This window comes from Lasioglossum baleicum, chromosome 2, assembly GCF_051020765.1.
Source record: "Lasioglossum baleicum chromosome 2, iyLasBale1, whole genome shotgun sequence".
Taxonomy (NCBI): domain Eukaryota; kingdom Metazoa; phylum Arthropoda; class Insecta; order Hymenoptera; family Halictidae; genus Lasioglossum; species Lasioglossum baleicum.
In genome coordinates this window covers 9,640,310-9,661,884 of record NC_134930.1, presented here as the reverse complement: position 1 = coordinate 9,661,884, position 21,575 = coordinate 9,640,310, and the positions used below count along the sequence as shown (strand labels likewise).

The window sequence follows — 21,575 nt, the reverse complement described above, 5'->3', positions numbered from 1 at the left end:
TGCATTGCAATACGCGTGGAAAATAGGCAACGAAAATGTTCACGAATTACTAAATTATTATGCGCGCTGCAACAATTAGTAGCTCGACGTTTCTCGATCATGCGGAAGCATTAGGTGGCGCCTCGATCTTCAAGCTTCGAATTTTGCGAATCTGAAGAAGATCGTTCTAAATCCAGCACTCGGAACTTTAATCTCCTCTGGAGCGGGGAAAAGTGTCTGGAGTTTCGAAACTCGACGCTGGAATTCTGTCGCGACGCGTGTCGTCGATGCTCAGGGAGCGTCGGGAGAGTACAAGAGAGAAAGAGATACGAGAGACCGATCTTCTCGGTTTTATCTTACATAATCGAGATCGGTACGATGTGTCTTGACTTGACTCGCGCTGGAAATTAGGTCGGCGCGGCGCTATGCGCCACGATGCACCAATATTCGCTGTTTAACCTCTTGCGCTATTATATCGAGTTGGACTCGATGCTGTTCTAATAAAAACGGTTTGATTGCAACGGGCTAGTGATTTCGAAAGTGCAATTCGACATATTTGTACACAATTTATTTTTTTCACTGAAGCAAACCATTAAAAGAAGAGGAACAGCGTTCGCAGAGGATACAGACGACGCTTCGGTATCGAAATTTTCGCGCATATCGAGACATTACCGTGCTCCGAGGCAAGATCGCGTTCCGCAGGACTATAAACTATAAATCCTCGTTGACTTGCCGCCGTGTAGTGGGGCTAGCGATCTGGAGGCTGTTTGTTAACGATAACGTTCGCGAGCGCGGCGCGGCATAAGCCGAGCGCTTGCACTACGCTCGTGCATTTCCCCATCCATTTCTAGCTGACGATGCATTCGGCTAGGCTGTGCTCGGTATGCCGCGAACGTCGCCGTTAATGAATACCGGCAATTACGCAGGTGACGAAGTAAACAGCGTAAATCAGCGATAGCGACGCGAGAGCGAGCTGGCTAGGCGGCTCTCGCTCGATCGTAATTCCGCCGCTCGATATCGGCCCATTGTAATCCTTCTGTCGAGCAAACTTTACAAGCCACATTGCCCCTCCCTCTGTTCTCCTCTCCTCTCCTCTCCTCTCCTTTCCTCTCCTCTTCTCGCTTTCTAGCGGGTCTTGAATTATTTGTCGCGCGGTTTAATTAAATTCTGTCGAGAGTCAAAGGCGACCCTTTTGTCCGCGCATTCTTCGACCCTTCGACTGTCCTGCTCGCTTTCCATTCAACGATTCTGCACCGAATACCACAGTCCTCTTTCACTTTTCCGCACAATGCCCTGCAGAAAAGAGCTCCGCTCCGAGAGAAGTTATTAAATTTTATATTTATTCATTTATTTCGAGTCTGTTGTTAGAAATTGATACATACAAGATAATATACTACAACTTGGCGTTTTTTTCGAGACATTCGTCAATGGATTCGTGAGATTTTTCGGTGAAAGGGTACAGCGATTTTCACAAGTTCTCGCAAGGTAAAGGAACGAGAAGTCGGAAGCCATTGGCGAGACGATGAAGGGTGTAGTTGGCTCGCATCATCCCTATCCGGCGCAGTTCCTCATTCCTGATCGCGCTAATTTATCACCCGGCGAAGCATTATCACCGCAACGACTGCCGGCTACGGTTATCGATAGCGTCCAGCGGAAGAACGTGGCTGGCTAGCCTCTGCCTCCGGCGACGAAACCTCATCGATCCAACGGTATCCACTGATATCCAACAGTATCCATCGGTATACGTGCCACTGTTTCTGCTCTGTGAACCGTTTAAAGTCGCCTGGGTACCACGGTGCTCGCAATTATTGCCACTATAACCATCCTCTTTATTACCCAACTAGCTATCGAAGACCTCCATGAATGTAGCACAATATTTTTCCCTCTCCGATAGCAAACCCGTCTTTCATTCTCATTATTTCCTTGCGAAACCCTTGCCGACACATTCGTGATACTTTCCCGACTCGAACGAGTCCAAACGCGACACACTTTGGATTATATTTACCTGTTTGCACGTGACCGTTCGCATAATCGAGGTTCCACTTTGTCGGTGGATTAAACGAGTAAATGCGATGCAAAAGGTACCGTGTTTGGGCTGATTTTAATCAGCAGAACGCGACGAACGTGTCGACGAGAGTTTGATCGTTCCTTTGAAATTTTTCGAAGCGGTGCGTGTTCGTGATTGACGCATACTTGGAAAATGAAAAGTTTTGGCCAGCTTTCCGAGGGAAACGCAGCACGGTGCGCAGAGCGACGCGGGTGGATCGTTACACCACTTTATCGAATGAACGCCGTGGCCACAGCCTTCGCGAACAAAGCACTCGGAGCTCTGTAAATCGATTCATCTCGAACCGTTGCACGCCGAGCCGGCTTCCATCTGATACCGGTGGCCCGGGCTGAATTCAAAAGAGACGCTCCCGCCGCGGCCCACATTCGATTACATTGTTCCCCGACCGGGCAGAATCAAAATTACAAACGGACGCGACGGCGGGATCGGTGACGAAACTCGCGCACGGCGAGTTAGAAAAAACTAACCACGATCGTTTTACTCCAAATCGTGGAAAACCATATTTTTACGATTCTACACCGAACGTATTTTCCTGATTAGCAAGATCTCGATGCGGTCGCACAGTCAAATGACAGAACGCATCTTATCCGAGACAGACTAATTTCAGTTAATAGCCCCGTCGGATTTCCAGGTGTAAACGGTGTCCCTTCGGAAGGGACTTCCGGGTTTTATCAGCCGGGATAGAAGACAATAGCGGCGATGCTGTCTAGAGGATGCTCAGAATATTCAGAATGTCCCCCGAAAGGACGTCTCCCGTCTCGTTCTACGGCCCCAAGGAAACTTGAAACGCTATTAACCGGCAGAATCGGAACTGCGACGGTGTCGCGACCCGTGGAACCGAGTGTCCCGTTTGCTTTGTCATCTACAAAAGCGCGATAACTTCGTTCCCTAGCTTCTCCAATTTCGTAGATGCGGCGGGAGAGAGCCGGAGAGAAACTTCGCGCTTCGTTCCGATTTCCAATCGGGCGTATCAAATTGTCTTATTCTACGAGTCATTGTTCATAATCGCTGGACCGCCGAATGTTTCCAAGATATTTAGAAACTTGAGAATTCCATAAAAAGTGTTCGAAGGCTGGAATAAATGAAGGGGGTTCGTAGAAGACTTTGCAAAGTGTATATTGCAAAACGACCCACCCCATGATTCGCAACTCGAACGGAACTCGAAGTTTCGTTCGTCTTTGCATACGGGATTGACCAACGAGGCGAAATGCTACGAAGAGACATCGTGTTCCGGGACGAATCGAGGTGCACACAGAGAGAAGAGGTGAGGAGAGAAGAGGTGAGGAGAGGAGAGGAGAGGAGAAGAGAAGAGAGCTAGTCAGTTCGAAGTCAGTTATCGAGCGCGGGAAAGCCTGCCAGCAATCAGACCTCTCCGACAGTTAGTTAGTCGTCATTTCGGAATCCCTTGGAAATCCGGGGGAGCTTTTAGACTTCCGGCGCGCGGCGGACAGCTACGAGACGGGCAACTTCTCCGGGAAGCTGTTCGGAAGATAGTCTTCTTCGGTTAGGGCAGTCCGAGGCGTCGGAGATTGTGAAGCGTCGTTGATTAAACTCGAACTCGGGGATTATTTAAAAAGCTAATCGAATGGGTAGTCGATCTCGCGAAATAATTGCTATTTAGACGATCCTCGGAGTCGGTATCTTGGAGAATCAGGATGAACAAGCTACTTCGTTTGCACCGATTCCTGCTTTTATAGAATGAACGTAATGTAATTTACTTGTGACTATTGTTTTTAAAAAGAAAACCGAGAGGAAGGATTCTAGGAAAAAGGAACGATGAATGAAATTGCGGCTAGAATAACTATGCCGAGCATGATAACGTGACTAATTCGACGACTGGACCGGGTGAATTATCACGGAGTAGAGGAGGAAGAATCTCTATCGGCCGCGGCGCGGCGCGGCGTGTGCCCGCCAGTTTTTCACGGATCGAAATAAAACTTCCAGCCGCGACAGTTTAATAAAAGTTCTTCCAAGTAATTTCACGCGCGGTTCGCGTTCTTTGAGCCGGATCGCTGATCCGTGCTCGAAACGGAGCTGCAACTTTCTCGAGCAACCCTTCTCTGTACGGCGAAACGTTTCGTTATTTCCGTTTCCTGTCGGCCAGCTCCGTCACGTGGCCATTCCTCGTGCGAGATTGTGGTTCTGCTGGTCCTCTTACTTCTTCCAATCCCGTACTACTGTTCTTTTTCACGGTCCACAATTCTTTTCGACATTGCTCCACTTATTTCGTATGTTCTTTCATTTTGCTGAATTTTCCACGGTTTTTCGAAATTGTACAATTACTCTGGACGTTCTACAATTTTTTTCGAGTCTTCTCCAGCTTTCGCAGTCCGTCGGTTTCAGACGTAGAATTCTATTCTGCACCGTTCCCACACCAAACCGCTGCCAAGCTCCCAACACATTACTATACGTGTCGCACGCGATCGAAAAACGCGTCCAGTAGAACCCCACCCAAACACACGCGAAAAACTGACCAGTCGCAATAAACCTCTGGACCCTATGTTCCGCTGCGTTCTTTCCGCAGCTGAAATACGGCTGCAATATTCCCGAAATTTAGGGTTGCACGTTTCACCAGAGTCGAACGCGAACGCGAACGCGATTTCACAACCTGCTGGCTACGATCGACGCTGACGCAACCGCAATTCTAAAAAAATTCTAAAACAATCGATTTTTCCTTTTTGCTGTGTTCGACACTACATTTTTTTATGAATCCTACGATTTTTCTGATCTCTTTCTACGATTTGTTTGTTAACCTAGAATTTCTTTAGAGATTTTACGATTCTTTCCACATAATCTCTACAATTTTTCGGTGAGCCGCACAATTTATTCCTCAAATCCCGGAATCCTCTCGTTCGAACTTGTTTGTATTTCCTAAAATTGACTCCGAGTCCTCGCAATTTCCTAGTAAACTTGAAAAATTTATTTGAAGCTCCCTAGAATTTCTTCGGTCGTAACCCCGTCATAAGCCTCGAACTTTTTCGTATTCTACCGAGCTCCTTCGAGATCCTTACACAACTTTTCTTTGAGCCGTAAAGTTTATTTGCACGACCTACAATTTTTATGCAGGATCTCGAATACTCGGAAGATACCGGCTCGTGCAGGATCGTCTCCCGTCTCTCGTCTCTCTGTACCGAATTGAAAAGCGAATCCAGGTGCAATCGATTCTCTTTGGCCTCGGCAATCGATATCGGTAGACAATTCGTTGCCGTGGCCCAGCTTCGTCTTCTTCTTTCTTTTCAGCATTCATCGTTCCGAGCTGGGAAAAGTTTCACGCGATAAAAGGAATCGCGTGTAAGAACGCCGACTGGGATTCTCTATGCTTCGTTGACGAAAATTCCGATTCCGACATTGTCGGTCACTTCGCAAATCAGTCCGGAATTTCATACTTCCGATGCGGTATTGGTTTTGCATTGCTGATACGCGCAGCCTTGCTGCGGCAGAGATTCGAGGAAATGCAGGTTGTTTCTCGTGTTGTATTTTTACGGAGTTTTCCTTAATATACAAATTAAAGATAATCGGAAATAAAAGGGATAAAGCGCAAAGAAATAATCGCGAAATAACATTTGCTGCCCGGTTAATCCAGATTCGCGAAACTGTTCAAAGTCCCCGGGTAACGCATACATATTTCAGCGGCCGGTTTCAATATTTCCCGAGGTTCGGAAGGAGGGTGGGAGAGGCCGGACTGTAAAGGGCTCGTTTCCGCACTTCGTCGATGCAATTTTTCGGCGTGGAAATTCAATTCCGAGGAGCCGTGAAACGAATCACCGCCGGTGTCCGATGTCCTGTGCGCTGGCTGGCCCCGGCAATCAACCTGGATTATTTTCACGGGACGGTCGACTCGGCCTAGAAAAATTGGCCCGATGCATATCTATCTACTTGTGCCTCGATCAGCTTCGAAATCACCGGCCAATTAGCGAAACCAATCGATTCCACCTGGCAACAATTATTTCGTTGCGCGTCCCCCGTCGCGCGTCGCGTCGCTTCGGATCATTCGTTTCAAAACGATTATCAAGCTTTCTTCATTTTAATATTCACGAAAATTCCCGACCGACCGGAAGGAGAATCCCCTTTAACCTTTCCGATCAACGTTCCATTTACCGGAAGCTGCTCGGACTATTAATAATCCTCTTAGCGGACTTATCGAACCTCGATAATTTTCTGTTAACCTTTCGCTTGGCGTACCTTTTATTTTTCTGGGAGAAGATTAATTTTATGTACCGACAAATAAATAAAATCGTCATAGGTCGATCGATCAGATCGAGAGAGAAACGCGAGCCAAGCGAAAACAATCGCGACAGTAAAGATACACGGATAAACGTTAGAGGCTCCATGGGAAAAACGCCGCGTGCGACAATTTCAGTTTACGCGTTAATTGAGCTTTATAGTTTAGGATTTGCTAAAGGCTCATAAAAATAATGCAATTTAACCAATGTCCTGTGTCAAAGCATTAGTGAACGGAACTTTAAACGGCAATATCTCGAAACTGAAATTATGCGACACGCGGCTTTCTTTTCCGACAACCATAGAATCAGTCCGTCACTGTCGTCGTCGAGTCTCATTGTCATGAACGCGTCATGGCGGAAGGGTCCGACAATAAGTAGCTAAAACGAAACAATGTCAACTCGCTGATGCTCGGCCATGTGGAATCGCGCGATACCACCGCGGCCCGCGTACCTATGTACACAGAAAATACAAACCGTGCAAACCCCGCGGAATTCTGCAGAATGCCGTGACTAATTTGCACCTCGAGGAGTAATGTAAGCTTCCCGCTGAACACTTCTGTAATCCCATTAACGTCGCGGCTAAGATCGAGTTTGTTTGTTCGTTTTCGCTCGAGTTGCGCGAAATGAAAATTCGAAATCGTCTCGGAAGCTCCCGGCTTGCAAAGACGCTGACAGAAATTGCAGAAAACGAATTGACGCGAACTATGCTTCGTTCGATGTATATATGTATAAGACGCGAGTAATGGAACTTACCAGTCGAAGAAATTCCAGAGGCAGGTGAACATGTTGGCGGCGAGTCTCGCACATTGATCGAACCTCACGAGTCACACGCGGTTTCACTCGCGGCACAACACACAGGCACGTTTATCTAATCATTATTTAATTATTCATTTATCGTTTTACCCAACTATTTCGTCCCGAGTTCTCGCGAGGTTTCCGCATCGTGCGAGCGGCGAGCGGTCTTCTCGGCGAACAGGAATACTCGCGTTGCATTCTTCATTTTTGCAAGTTGAACCTTGCCGATCGAACAAAAATTTATATTTTTACACATACCATATTAATGATGCAATTCAACAGGTCTCGATCCATTATTTGGACCAAAATTGCCGAGTGAAGTGTTAACAAGAGAATTACAATCAATCATTCATAAACTCGCCGACCATAACTGGCTTCCATTCAATCATAGTTATGTACTGCATTTGCAACGGGTCGCAATTAAGTCGTTCTACATAATTAGAGAACGTGTGTATACGCCAGCGAATTTGTGTTCCAATCCGATACAACTGTAAATATTCTTTTTGTGGTTGAACCATCTATCGAATCGTTTCGAGACGGCCGAGAAAGTTGATTTTTGGTGGTCTCCTTTGACCCGGGATCCTTTGCCGGAATACGTTCAACGTTTCTAATGAAATATTCCGGTTTCAAAGGACCCGCGGCGATACCGGCCCGTGAAAACGGAACGGACTACATATATCCATTTTCGCGAAGAAAGAAACAGCCTGACCAGTTTTCCCCTTTGTCGCGACGACGCCATTGTAGAGAAGGCTTCTCGGGGGCCAACTCAAAGAAGACTCTCTTTGCCGACGCAGGAACTCGTCCTAATTTTCGCTGCTAGACTCGAGAGACGGATATCGTGTATCGTGTCCCCAGACGGGAACAATCAGAATGGACAACTTCTTGGTTTCAGTCGGGAAAAGATTTCTTCGACAGGTCAACATCTACTTTTAAAATGACGGCAAAATTTCTTTAAATTCTTCGATTTGTAGAATGGTCGTTCGCCATTGTCGTTTCGCGATTTCGACGAACATGAACTCCACTTTCCTGTCTCCACCCCTCCCTGTTCTACGTTTTGATTTTTTTTTACGATTGCATCCGTAGAGTGTGCTCTCGACTGCGCCGAGTGTTGTTAATGCTTCGAGCATCGGCGTAATTGGGCAATTGAAAACGGGCAAAAGGAAAACGCGGACAGAGACGCGCGCGACTACCATGCCGCGGCAAATGATCTTCGTTTCGATTCACTTTATCCACAGCGAAACGCTGTCCTCTCGTCGCTCCACGATTTTAATGGATTTCTGTCGGCTACTCGACTCTGCACGATGTTTTTCGAGAGCGCGGAAACACGAGCACGCGATACCATTCGCTGCGTAATGCAGTCCCGTCTTTCTCTGCTCGTTGCGTCTCTTGTTATCGGGAATGCTCGATGAATGATAAACTTCGTCCGATAAGACGCTGGCTCATCCGCAAACTGGGTAGTTACTTTGTACAATGCGAGACCATTAATATTGTATTAGGGTGTCCCAAAAGTTTCTTTCGCAATGCGTACATTTAATATTGTTACGTCACACAAGTATCTATGTACGTAGACACAACGTGATCATCTGTTTATTCACTTTACATTATTTATTAAAAAATAAGTGTACGCAATGCGAAAGAAACTTTTCGGACAACCTAATACTTCTGTACATAAAATAATCGTCGAATTTCTCTTGTTCCTCGACTATTCAAAGAGAAGCTCTTGAAATACAAATGATGGGTTTGGGCCACGTGGTTAAAATTGTATTGGTTGTAGCAGCAGTGTCGTTCGCTCCTCAGGGAGGCGTTTATTTCGGATAATCGAAATCGTGGCCTCCGCGGAGGAGAATAACGGAAGGCCAAGGGCAAAGCTCTCTCTCTCTCTCTCTCTCTCCCTCCGAGGGAAGTTCAAGGATAGAATATCGCGGGAATGAAAGGCTGAAATATTCAGTGGCGAATAGAATGCCGAACGAGGCTCCATCGTTCTACGCTACCACACCGGAAATAGCTAATCCCGGGAAGTTTGATCGAGTCGACAAACTTCACCGTTCCTGCCGAGATCGCCGAGCATTCTCTAATCTCGAGACTATCTCGGCTTTGGCCTTTGAAAACGCAGTTGCCCCTGCGGACCACGAGGATCTTCATCGGTCCGTTGATCTTCCTAAACCTCCGATCTTCGTGTCCACATTTATACCGATGCCATGACAATCGCAAAGACATCAATTTTGTTGTATAAAAATTCAGAGAAATATCTGAAACCAGTAGAACGTGGAAAATATTTTCCCAAACGCGGAACCGGAAAAGATTTAGGAGAAGGAAGTCGGCGGTTCAACCGGATCCAGAAGATTTACCGTGCAGAAATTAGCGTCGCGGGGAGCAATTAAAATCGGCAAACATCGAAAATAAAACGCTCCACTCCGATTCAGCGAGCGTTCAGCGGACCATTGTTCCCGCACCAGTGCTTCATCCCGACTTTGCAAATATTGAATCGAGTTCCACCCCCTCGCCAAACTTCTGGTTTTCTCCACCAGGTTCTCCTCTTTCTCTTGTTCCAACCCCCCTCCAACGATGACATCGTTCAACGAACCTGAGCGCAGAAGTAAATGCTAATCGCGCGGCCCGTTTACCCTCTATGTACCTTCTTTTCGAGTCGAAGAATTTCGGGTGCTCTACCCTTTTTTTCGGTGAAATATTAAAGAACATCGCTGAATTATCTTCAGCTCACTAAAATTATTAAAAGAAAAATGTGAAATGTAAAAAAGTTCTCCAAGTAAAAAGCGATTTTCTTCTACAGTGTAATGAAGCGGCGCCTTAACGCGGAAGAATAAAGCGCGCGTTACGTAAAACGCTGGAGACAAGATTGAACTTCAGGAATTTTTTCTTGATGAAACGGGACAGCGAATCTCTCCGGAACTTTTCATACATTTTCGACGACGTTCTTAAATATAACAGAAAATTGTTCCGTTCCGGTATAGTGCACTGTATAAAATAGTACAAAAATTCAAAGATCAAAGACCTTTAATAATTATCAATCCATCGCGTTGCGCGGTGAATTTATCGTTTATACTCGCGAAATAAATTCGCAGAGGTTCTCCTGAAAGCGGGAGGGCCTCATTAACGCCGGCTCTTATTTCCCGGGGAATAAAAATGTAGGTTGCCGGGATTAATGTCCGGGGCCCGACGAATTTCCGGGTCGGACGCGTATCACGTTTCATTAATCCCGACGATTAAACGCGGCAACTTTTTCAGAGTCCCGTCTCGCGGCAAGATAAACGCGTCAAGCCCGGCCCGACCCGGCCCGCGACGAGAGGCTGCTTCCATTCTTCATGAACTTGCGCGACCCGGCCGGCTAACTACCCTTTAAACAAATAAAGTAATTTACATGCCGACAGACGCCGGTATCTAGCACGCTGCGAAACCCATTTTTCTCCGGGACGCTCGCGACACGGGGACAAAGCAGCTCGCTTCAACATTACTATGCGACTATACTATACATACATTAGTATGCGAGGAGACGGTACGGCGACGCCGACAGCGTCTACTGATAAGAAAATGTCGCGGAATGAGAGCGCAACTGTTAAGGGACACGTACGGGTCGTCCGTTTATCGTGAGAGGAATCGTAACGATGCACAGTGTGCTCTTTAATTAATTTTGCGGTAATTAATCCATTAGTTGCAACGCGGACGGTCGTGTATCTTCATGTCATAGATAACGCTCATTTCTCTTGCATCTGTGTGTGTGTGTGCGAGCTGATGCTGAAAATATTAATGATTTTAACAGACAACAAATATTAACCCTCTGCGCTCGGTGCTTTTTCAACTTGAAAATTAAACATTTCTTTCGATCTAGAATAATTCCGTTCTATATTAATTGTTTTCTTTGTGCGAATATCAAATTGATATAATACCTCAATACAATACTTAAATGTTTAGTAATTGATTAGATACCAACATATTTCATATTCTACACAATATTTTAAATAATGGTACATACAGCAATTTTTAGTGGTGACTTTCTCTCTCTTTGTCGCAGTCCCAGAGAAAAATTCCCAAACGACACCTCGTGTATCATAATTATTATTATTTACCGCAGCTCGACGGTAAGAATCAGGCATAAATTCATGGTTGTCGGTGTTGGACCTTCGGTTAGTCGATCGCGAATCAAGATACTCGCAGAAGGAACGAAATGGCGAGAGAAAAAAGTAATTGAACGGCGAGAGAGAGAGAGAGAGAGAGAGAGAGAGAGTTCGCGGCGAAACGTGGCCGCAGAAAAAAGGAACGCGAAAACCCGGGGGTGGGGGACGGGGGTGAAAGGGCGCCGGGGAATAATTCTCCGGCGGGCAACGGTAAAGAGAAAAAGGGGTTTGTATTTGCGTTTGTCCTGTATGGGCACGCTCGCTGCATTGTTGAATTCCTCCTGCGGCGATGCGCTTTTCAACCCCCTTTTCCCGTGAAATCCGTTTCGGATCGGCGCGGCGTACACTCCGCAAAACGCTCGCGACTTTTTCCCCGTGTGCGCGCGCGATTCGACAAAGTTGTTTGCTGTGACCGTAATTAATCCCGGTTTCTGCGGAGTCGGGGGGAAAAATGAATCGGTGCCTACTTTCTCCACCGTTGATCACGCGAATCGTCCATTCGGAACATCCGTTTACTAGATGTCCCCGAAATGAACTTTTTTTTGTGCAGTCACCGAGGTTTGTAGCTTTGCTTGCACGGATGTTATAGTTAGCGTCAAGTTTCAACTAGCATGTGTGTTCGTTGCGTTCGATTGATTTCTGTGCAATTTCTTGCTACAGTTTGTCCCACGAGAGTCCAGACTCGCGTAAAGACCAGTTTTCGTTCGTCGCTGCGCATCTTCGCCCTAATTGGTTCAAGAAAGTGGAGAGTGGGTAGTGTAGTGAGAGATGATAGGCTCGCTGCGCCCCCACCATCTTCCAAACTGCGCGAATCGAGTCCGGACTCTCGTAGGACAATCTATAGGTGTGGTTTTTGCAATTTTATTTCAGTGAATGGAAGAGAAGCGATTTGTTTTCGTTCTGGAATGTTTTTCAATCTTTCTCATTACAGAGCAAAGCTTTTCGATTAAATCTCAAAATTCCAAATAAAATTACAGAGTACTACATGCAAGAAGGAAATTATGATACGTTTCTCTGGTTTCGAAGGAAATTTGACAAATCGCGAATGTATTGTGGGCGAGCCCTTTCATTCAGCGAGGGCCGATCAAACGATAATTTGGCTTGCTTTGTTCTTTATCTTCCCAGTGACTAACCCCATGGTGAAAGCGACGCGCAGCGTCGGCGACACGCGTCACTCGTGCCTGATTGCTTGCTCTCTGTCCACCCGATATGGAAATTCGTGGTGGTCGCACCACTCAGTGACATCCGGGTCGTCAAATTATCAGGAAATACCTGGTCGAGTCAATAATCATCCGTGCAGTTATCGAGTTCGTTACAACAACAATAGGGCAATTAAGTTGCTCAACGAATTTCAACAATTTTATTACTCCAACAATAACAGCCACGCGAATGATTCTATACACTCTCCGAAATACAACAGTATATTTTTCTTACAATCGAACGCAAAGGGCTTAAATAAACCAGTTCGCGTAACGTCAGCCACGAGGACGGAGAGCCCTTCGATTTTTCCACAGCCGAGAAAAATCAGAGATCCGAACGCGAAGCAAGCAAGAACGAGCAGCGAAAATCGAACGATTCGAGACCTCTTCAAGCGAAACTTCGAATAGCCGACAACTCCTGATGGAAACTTTCACGGTAAACCATCGTTGTCGAGTTCTCGAACAATGGGGTACCCTTCGAAGTTCATTTTCTTTATAGCGGAAGCAAAGACTGGCCCCGACAGAACGTAAAAGCGATTAAAATCGTGAATATCGGTTCGGAAAGAATTATTTTTCTCGAAAGAACCGAATTATTTGGTCGTGTATAAAAATTGCGAAAACGAGCCCATGTCTATCGCTATACGATTGTTTTCTACGAAACAACAACAGGTTGTATATCGTCAAATTCTCGAGAGTTTCGAGTTTGAGAGACAGAGGGGGAAAAAGCTAGAACTTCCGGAGGTTTTTCTAGAGGCGGGGAAACGTCGATGGAAAAGCTATTTCCCTGTAGAGTGTAGAGGGAGCACGAGCCTCTTTTGTTCTCCCAGAGGGGCGTTGCGTGGGAAAAAGTCAAGGTCGACACTCGTGCTAATTGTTCCGCTTTAAGAGAGCCGAGAGAGTCGAGCTTCTCCGACTCTCGAGGCGCACACCTCGGCCGATTTTCAGAATTCTGCTTCCAAATTTAGAAGACGTGTTGTCTAGACATCAAACTTTTGCGAGTGAGAAGATATGTGTACACCATATACATATATATACATACATACATAAGTGACATTGTATTTCGTATTTCGTGCCAATAGTAAATAATAATTCAAAGCCAGGATCCCATTGGCCGACATACTTAACGTGCAGATACAGTTTTTGATTTTCGAAAGCTGAGGAGCACAATAGCGGTCTCGCGAGGCGGAAACTTATCGCGGGGCATTATCGGGGCGAGAAAATTGCCGGTCTTCGCGCGCTTCCGTTCGTAGGTACGCGACCCGATAAAAATGCCAAGAGAGAACCTGTACAATATACTATTCCAACTTCCAATGGAAATTCGGGGCTGGCACATTTCTAGAAGCAGCGCATGATCGATCGCGAGTAAACGTTCGATTTAACCTCGGGCAACTAACCTTCCCCAAAAAATCACAATCGAAAAGAAACCGTCGCGTCGCGAAAAACTTTATTGCACTCGAAAATCCTCGCTGAAACGAGACATAAAATCGTATTTAATGCCTACGTCTTACAATTAATGCTATTAGTAATAGTAATAAATTTGCCAAAATTCGATAAACCGTAACGACACGAGAAAACGTCCAAATCCTTAAGCATAGCGCGCGTTTTCACTTTAGGAAAACGTTTCGCATAATGAACAGGGAACGCCGTTGGAAACAGGATCAAAGCGTTCCCATTATACGAATTTCCCGCGCTCGGATAATTATTAAATCTGGATCCTAGAGAGAGCGAGAAAGAGAGAGCTAGGATGGTGGGAACGGCCAAGTCCCATTGGGAGAGTTCTCTATCGACAATTTCTGTTCTCTCTCTCTCTCTCTCTCTCTCTCTCTCTCTCTCTCTCTCTCTCTCTCCCTATCTCGGTACGAGCTTCTCTGCCAGGGATTTAAAACGATGGAGGATGATGCAGAATTCGCGTTAGAACGGTCCGATGCGTCTCCTCCGGAAACATAATTCGCGCATTTGCCCACCAATCCCATTTACATCGCGAAATTCGAAGCCGGCTAGAACCGCGCCTGCAAGTTTTCCGACTTGCGGATGCATCCACTGTAAAGTGGATTAAAAAAGTGTTTGTACACTTGGCTCTATGGATACAAGTTTCCGCAAATAGTTGGTAGACTAATGATAAGCAGCATCTTTAAAATTTTCAAAGATTCAGTAACGTTTTTTATAATCCACAAATAATCCTCCCGCCTCGTAGTGTAAAAACTGTCTGCCATAAATGTAAACGACCGCTACCCCCTTCATAATCAATCATGACCATCGAACATTCGCAAAAATTGTCTCCTCCACCCCTAAACGCGTTTCCACCCCTTCCTCGTTCTACCATTCACCAATATCACAATTGATTTCTATGTCGAATCCTTCGTTATTTATGATCCGGCGAGACAAATAATTCTTGTTGGCCAAAAAATGTTTCCCCTGCTCTCGATCATCCCTCAAGCCCTTGATAATGACCCATTCACGAGAATTATAGCTCTTGTTGCAATTTGTTTCAAACATTTCTCGAATAATAGCAAAATAGAATTTTCCTTGTCAAAAATGTTCATCAACCCCCTTCGTAATGACCTGTTCGCTATTGCTAGGCTTCAGCCCCCTTCATAATGATTCATTCGCCAGAATTCTAGTTGGTTCTAGCAATTTATTTCCGTGTCCCATTTGCTACTTCTCGCTGCAACAAATAACCCCCCGAGCAGCATCCGCACAAATTGTCTCCTTTACGCCTAAATGCATTTCCGCAACCCTTCCCATCGTTCTTCACCCTCTTCTTGTACTTTACCGTTAATTCTAACGATTAATTTACTTAAACAATTCGTTCCCACCCGTTTGTTTCTTCTTGCTACAATAAACGAGCCACAGACATGCTTACAAATTTTCTCGTACACCCCTAAGCGTGTTTCAACCCTCTTCACAGTCAACCAAAGTCGCGTTGCCAGTTACCTCTAGCAACTAGGATCCGTATTAAAGTTTTGGCTATTCACCATTACAACAAGTAATTCTGAAAGAACGGGATTATTAAAGAAACACAATTCTTACATAATATTTTTACCAATTTACTCCCATGTATTTTCAGGACCGTCAAAAACCAACTTGAAACATCTCCAACCCTCTCACACCCATCCAACCTCCTCAACTATAATCCTACACCAACAACAAACCTCTCACAATCCAACTCCCACATCCTCTCGAAAAAATCCTCAAGCTCCATCCTCCGGCAGCAGATCCTCCAACACTCTCTCATCTCTTGATCAAAAGCAAAGAGGCATCGGTATACGTAGCATCGGTATAGCAGAAGGATAGCCGGCGCACGTGAATCGCGAGTCGTCTCTTCAGGGCGGGATCGCCCCGAAGAATCGGAATCAGAACGAGAGGACTCAGTCGATCGGAAGAGCGAAGACGCTGGCAACGCAAGCAAGCTAGCAGGCAAGCAAGCAAAAGCAGCAGGGTCGATGCCCTTCACCGAGAAGCCGCACACCGCTAATTGTCGAAAAGAAAATCGATCGGCGCCGCGAAAATGCAGGCCGGCTCACTGTCGATGCACTCGTCGCGTCATCGCGTGCCGCTCCCGTAAACTTTCATTCCACTTTCAACAATCTCGAAATACCGGAAAAAAAGGCAGAAAAGAAAAAGAAATTGCACGTCGCTCTTCCAGGTGATATCCTGTTCGGTCGAGACACACCGGAGCACTGAGAACCACACAAACCGGGATAGAATTCGCGGAAGATGCACCCGGAACGACGACCCAGGCTGGCCGACTCGGAACGCGGCGACGGCACAACTGGCATGCGCCTTTTCCACCCTCCTTTCAACCCTGTCGGGATACCCACTCCCCCCTCGCAACCTCTAAACCCCTCGCAAACCCTCGAACGCCCCCTGTGGCGTGTGCCCGTGCCTCTGCCTCTGTGCCTCTGCCTCTGCCTCTCCTCTGACTCTCTGCTCTGCTATGGCTGGCGCATCAACCCCCCGTTCAACCACCCTTACTTGCTAGACTCCTACCCCCACCATCGGTGGAGAGGACGTGGCGCATGGTGATCCGGAAACTGATGATTTCGATGTTTGCTTCATGGGAATTTTCTTTTACTCTTTTCCTGCCGATTTTTCTCAATTCTTACGAGGCCACTCATTTCGAGAATCTTTAAATTAACCCTCGAACGTTACAACTAGAATAAACTTTTAACAATGAACCAACAGGTTCTGCATGTTTAAACAATTCCTAAAGCTAGCATATTGCTGTAGCAAATATCCGAGGAAATTGGTTCCCGTTCCGGACATTTTGCGAACGTTTTGAAATATTTATTCCGTTCTATAAAATACACGATTATATTCAAGCCAGTCTACATATAGAGAATCGTTCTGTACGAGAATCATTTGTGCAGCATCCACAATCGAAACGCAGGAAATTCTAAAACATTCAAAGCTTTATTACAACTAGCGCGCAGCCCTCATCAAATCGATCGATTTAAATATCGTCTAACCATTGTTAAACATTCGCATTGTTATAAAAACAAACATCACTGTATTCTGCGGACAATATATATGAAATCGCTTCGTTCGAAAACCATTTGCAATACCTTTTTTATTAAATCCAATCACGTTTTCACATTGTTGTCGGGTTGGTAAAGTTATTAAAAAGACAGCTACATTCTCATCTAGCTCCTGTTCCGTACAGTCAACTTGAAACATGTTAGTTTCGCACAACAGCCTAGTTTAATAATTAGGCTGAAAAAATGTAAAAATTTTCGAAAATCGCGAGTGCTAATTGTTCGGCAAAGGCTCTCGTAACGACGCTTCTTGTCGTCGGTGTCGGTGGAAAATGCGTCCTTTGAAGTCCGCAAACTGGTCGCAAGAATCGAGTTTGCAGAAGACGTAGTTTGGCGCGCGAAACTTCTGCAGCGACCTAATACAGCGTCTATCAAAGTAGCCTACTTCCCGAAAGAGAGAGCGAGAGAAATATCGAGGAAAGCTTTAGCCAACTGTCGGACGCAGTGTCACGAAGCCAAACGTTCTCCCTCTCTCTCTCTCTCTCTTTCTCGCACGAGGAACACGTGTCGCGGACAATTATCCGAAAGTTGTTCGTCGTGTATAAACGTAATTGCCGCCGATATTTCACGGCTCTTTTTTATCGGCTAGCCTAATTAACCGGCTAAATAACGAGGAACTGTAAAACTCTTGTTCACGATGGCACGCCGCGGCGAAATTCCCAATCGTTTGATCTTTATTAGCACAGTTTTGCTGTTTGTAATTGGAGAGAGGCAGGGAGGAAGAGATTGCAAGTTCTAATTACGGGAAAGAGTCGAGAAAAAACTCGGGGAATTCTGGAATTTTTCGCCAGTCGTAATTTCTCGTAAGCGGCCCGGCAACAACGTTAATTAGCTAATAAAGCGATAAACTTCCCTGCACCGGAAATCTGCTAAATATCTACGTTTTTTCCTTCATTCGATTGCAAGATTCCCCAGCTTCGGAAAAAATGTCTACGCGCGCTTTTTAATTACATATAGTAGATTTAATGTGAGAGGAAATTGCTGAGAGCAGAAAATATCGTTGTACGAGGGAGAGTTTTATAATCTCGTGCAAGAATTGTTTGCAAAGCTTTCACGGTGGAATCAGAAAAATTGACTGAAGTTTTGTAAATTCAACTTCGCGATTATCTGACTGATTAAATTCGAATTTTGCGCGATCGTCCGCAGTTAATTATCATCGCAATCAAGTTGAGCAAGGTCCGGGACAACCCTCGACCTAATTCGCCTGCGTTTGCGGATGCGTGCTCGGGACAGGCTCGACGGGGTGTGCGTATACCCGTCGAGCGAGTTTCATTCATGGACTCTACACCCTCGATCGAATCAACGAGAATCAACGAGCGGAGGGAACCAACCTTGCCCTTCGAGAGGTCTTCTTTAACCCTCGCGAACCCTCTTCCTTAACACATTACCTACCGGTGATTATGTACTCCATAATTATTGAAAGACTATGGTTCATAGCTGAGGATTTCTTAAAAGAATCCTTCAATAGCAACAGCAATTTTAATAAACTCACCCTCAACAACAAAATCCAATCATTTCCTTCAGGATTATTGTGTAAAAGAAGATCTTTAAGCTTCTATTTGGTGCAGCACAGTTATTGAAAATTAATAATCCTATTAATAGGCTACCGGTAGATCAAATGTTCACCCTCGCTTATCATTTTCTCATTCATGATTTTCATCTACATATTTGCTTAGCTGCTTGCGCATAAATGTAGGTACACATCAAATAAATTTAAATTAAAAGACACAAAGGTAGAATCAAAGCAGATGAAGAGAAAAATATATTCAAAGCAGAGCAACATAAAAATGGAACGAAATGGAACGAAAGCGAAGCAACATAAAAGTAAATTGAAATACAAGCAACATAAAAGTAGAATCAAAGTAGAGCAACATCGAAATAGATTCGACGCAAAGTATTATAATAAAATAATTGAGTGAAAGCAGAGCAATACAAAAATAAACCATTCCTCCAAATTCACTAATGAAACAGTTTGACAAAAAGTAGTCGCGTCTTCGTTTTTAATTTGGAATAACTAACTGATGTAAGTACTGTTCCAGTCAACGCGAGAAAGCTTCGCGAAGAATCGGCTGAGCCCCGGACTCGTCTGCGAAATAACGATAATAAAGCTTGGGCGTCGCGTCGGAGGCATTCATTCAAGAGGGATAATCGCGGCAACGCTAATTGCAAGTCTCGCGATTAGACGAACGAGGAGAGCTCGCCGCCGAGAACCGTGAAACGTCCAAACTGAAAATTCCTGCTTCTTTTTTCTCTGGCAGACCCGTGATTAACTTGGATCGCGACTGTGTTTCACAGTGAGAGAAAGAGAGAGGAAAGAGGAACGGACCGGACCGACCCTCTGAATTTGGACCTCAATGCAAATATTAAGTTGCTGGCCGGCGCGGAATGGAGCGCCGCGCCGCGCCGCGTGGAAATTAAATTCTTGCGAACGGTCCGCCAGCTTGAAATTAGTTAGCTTCGAGATGACGACACCGTAATAAACACGGATGGGTTTCCGAGCCTTTGAGAGCCGAACCAGGAATCCTGAGGACGATTTTTCGGCTCGGAATTCTGCGGATTTTGCGGTGACGGAAAGAGTGAGCTGTCTTTTATTCTACTTTATTTTATTTACCAGTGGCGCATTCACAATTTTCAGATTCTAATAAATGATAAGATGAGACTGGGAGCTTGCAATAGGTGAATCACTCGTGCTATCATTTAATCATAACGACGTAAATCTTTCAGTTTGCCCAGTCTTCAGTTTTAAATGATATCTGCCTGCAGAATACGATATGTACTGCTCCTTTGAACTTCGCCAGCCAGTTACGCGAATTTAGAACAATGTAATTGAATAATTTTGTATACTATTACATTCTCGGGGATCCGTCCTTCAGCGTTTCAGTCTATGCAGTTAGAACTTCGTAGCTTTCGTAGTTTCCGTGCATTACCTAATTTTCGGAACATGACTGCACATAATTTCTTCATTTTGTAATCATTAGTACGTCGTAATAGCGCTTGTTTAAACTTTGATAGCCATTCACGTCAATTCAGACGCGAATGATTTTATAATACTATACACCGTTATATTCCGGGGATTGTTCGCTATCATTTAAGTCTAATTAGAACTTTCTAACGATCGTAGTTTCGATATAATGTTCCAAACAATTCAGATCAACCCAATTTGATTAAAAACCTTGAGATCGCCTGCTGCACTGTGCACCGCATTGCGAAAAGAGATAGGTCTTTCTGCAAATTGTTTGCAAGAATTCACGTTTTTGTACGAGAGGAGCGGACTTTCATCCGAGGAGACCACTCCAGAAATGAAAAGTTGGTTTCTGTCCCAGGTTTGAACAGATCTGCGGGTTCCCGTGTCTTTGCGAATCCTCGCAGAATTACAGAGCTCGCGCGTCCGGTCGACGAAAGAAAATAGCGCGTGGAAACAATCGTGGTGAAGAGTTTCCCCAGTGGAAACCTCTCAGACGGGTTTCCCGTGTTGACGATTTTACGGGGCAGACGTCTGTGTCTACAGCGAAACGCAGTTCCGCCATTTCGACTCTTACCTTGCGTTACCAGCGCGGGGGCAAACAGCCTCGGCAAATATTTAAGAAAACAGATGGGACTCACCTGCAACAGAAAAAGAACAACAGAACGGTGAGCAAGCAGACCCATCGGAGAAAATAAATGCGCGAAAGCCGAACCGAGAGCAGACGTTTTCTGGCTCGTTTCGGGTTCTAAGCAGACAAATTAAAGTCGTATGGAATCGCGGAAAAAGTGTATGTTGATATGCGTTTCGTGGGTGGGCCGAAATCAATCATAGAAATGAGTAATTCATTTGAAATTTGCTGTTTTGTGACTAGTAGTGTGGGATTAGGGGTTTTTTAAAATTTGCTGGATTTTTATATGCGACCAGAATATAACATGATTTCATAATTGGGTGCACTGTCATGCTCAAGGAACTGTCCCCTATCATTTAAGCCTGGGTAGACCCCTCTATCGCGTGTCACTCCCACGCATAACGCATTTTACAGCAGCAACTCCCACACTGTCGTCTCGCTGCAACAGAGGGTGACGGAGCAATTCTGTTTCCGAATCCACGTTCCCCAATTGTTAATTGCTCCGACAGCTTAACGTTCCGGTGGAAACCGTCTCGCACGCGGAACAGAATCGCGGGAACGTTTCAATTATCCAATCGTTGACCGAGTTCTCGATCGTTTCGCGGTCGCGAACGCGAACAAGAGCGAAATCGATCGTCGATCGCCTACGCGACCCCGTTCTTTTCTCGCCAGAGATAGAAACCAATTGATTATTCGGCGGATCGTTCCGCTCGTTTTGTTTTCCGAGACCTAATTGACATAAATCGTTACCACCCTCGACACCTGCTAACCACGTTCCACCGCTGCTTCACGATTTTCTTACGCCAACCCCTCGTTAACCAATTTCGTCGATACATATCCACAAAAACAAGAAAAATCGGCGAACCTTCTTTTTCGTGCGAAGTAATTTTTGGCAAGAAGGTACGCGAGTTTATTAGCGAATCACGTATTCGTGAGTTCGGTCGAAAGTTAAAGCGGTCACGGTGCTGAAATTATTTAACGGCAGCGATAAGAATAAATATCACCGTGGCCCGAACATGCATTAATAATGTTGCTCGCAATCGTTGGTCA

General features: G+C 45.4%; 1 protein-coding gene across 12 annotated transcripts in view; it reads right to left on the bottom strand.

The window, feature by feature from the left end:
• Positions 1-21,575, bottom strand: part of LOC143215670 (uncharacterized) — a 174,632-nt gene that overhangs the window by 94,600 nt on the left and 58,457 nt on the right. Inside the window, exons 1-2 of one of the 12 annotated variants that reach the window (XM_076438048.1) lie at positions 15,428-20,500; positions 7,024-7,285 (exon numbers count right to left, since the gene is read on the bottom strand). The exons of 10 other annotated variants lie outside the window; for them this stretch is intronic. In XM_076438048.1, the coding sequence (XP_076294163.1) occupies positions 7,024-7,055 (32 nt within the window). In that variant the 5' untranslated portion in view covers positions 7,056-7,285; positions 15,428-20,500. Of the gene's footprint in view, positions 1-7,023; positions 7,286-15,427; positions 20,501-21,575 lie in introns of those variants that run through there. One more of the 12 variants, XM_076438040.1, reaches the window with a different exon arrangement.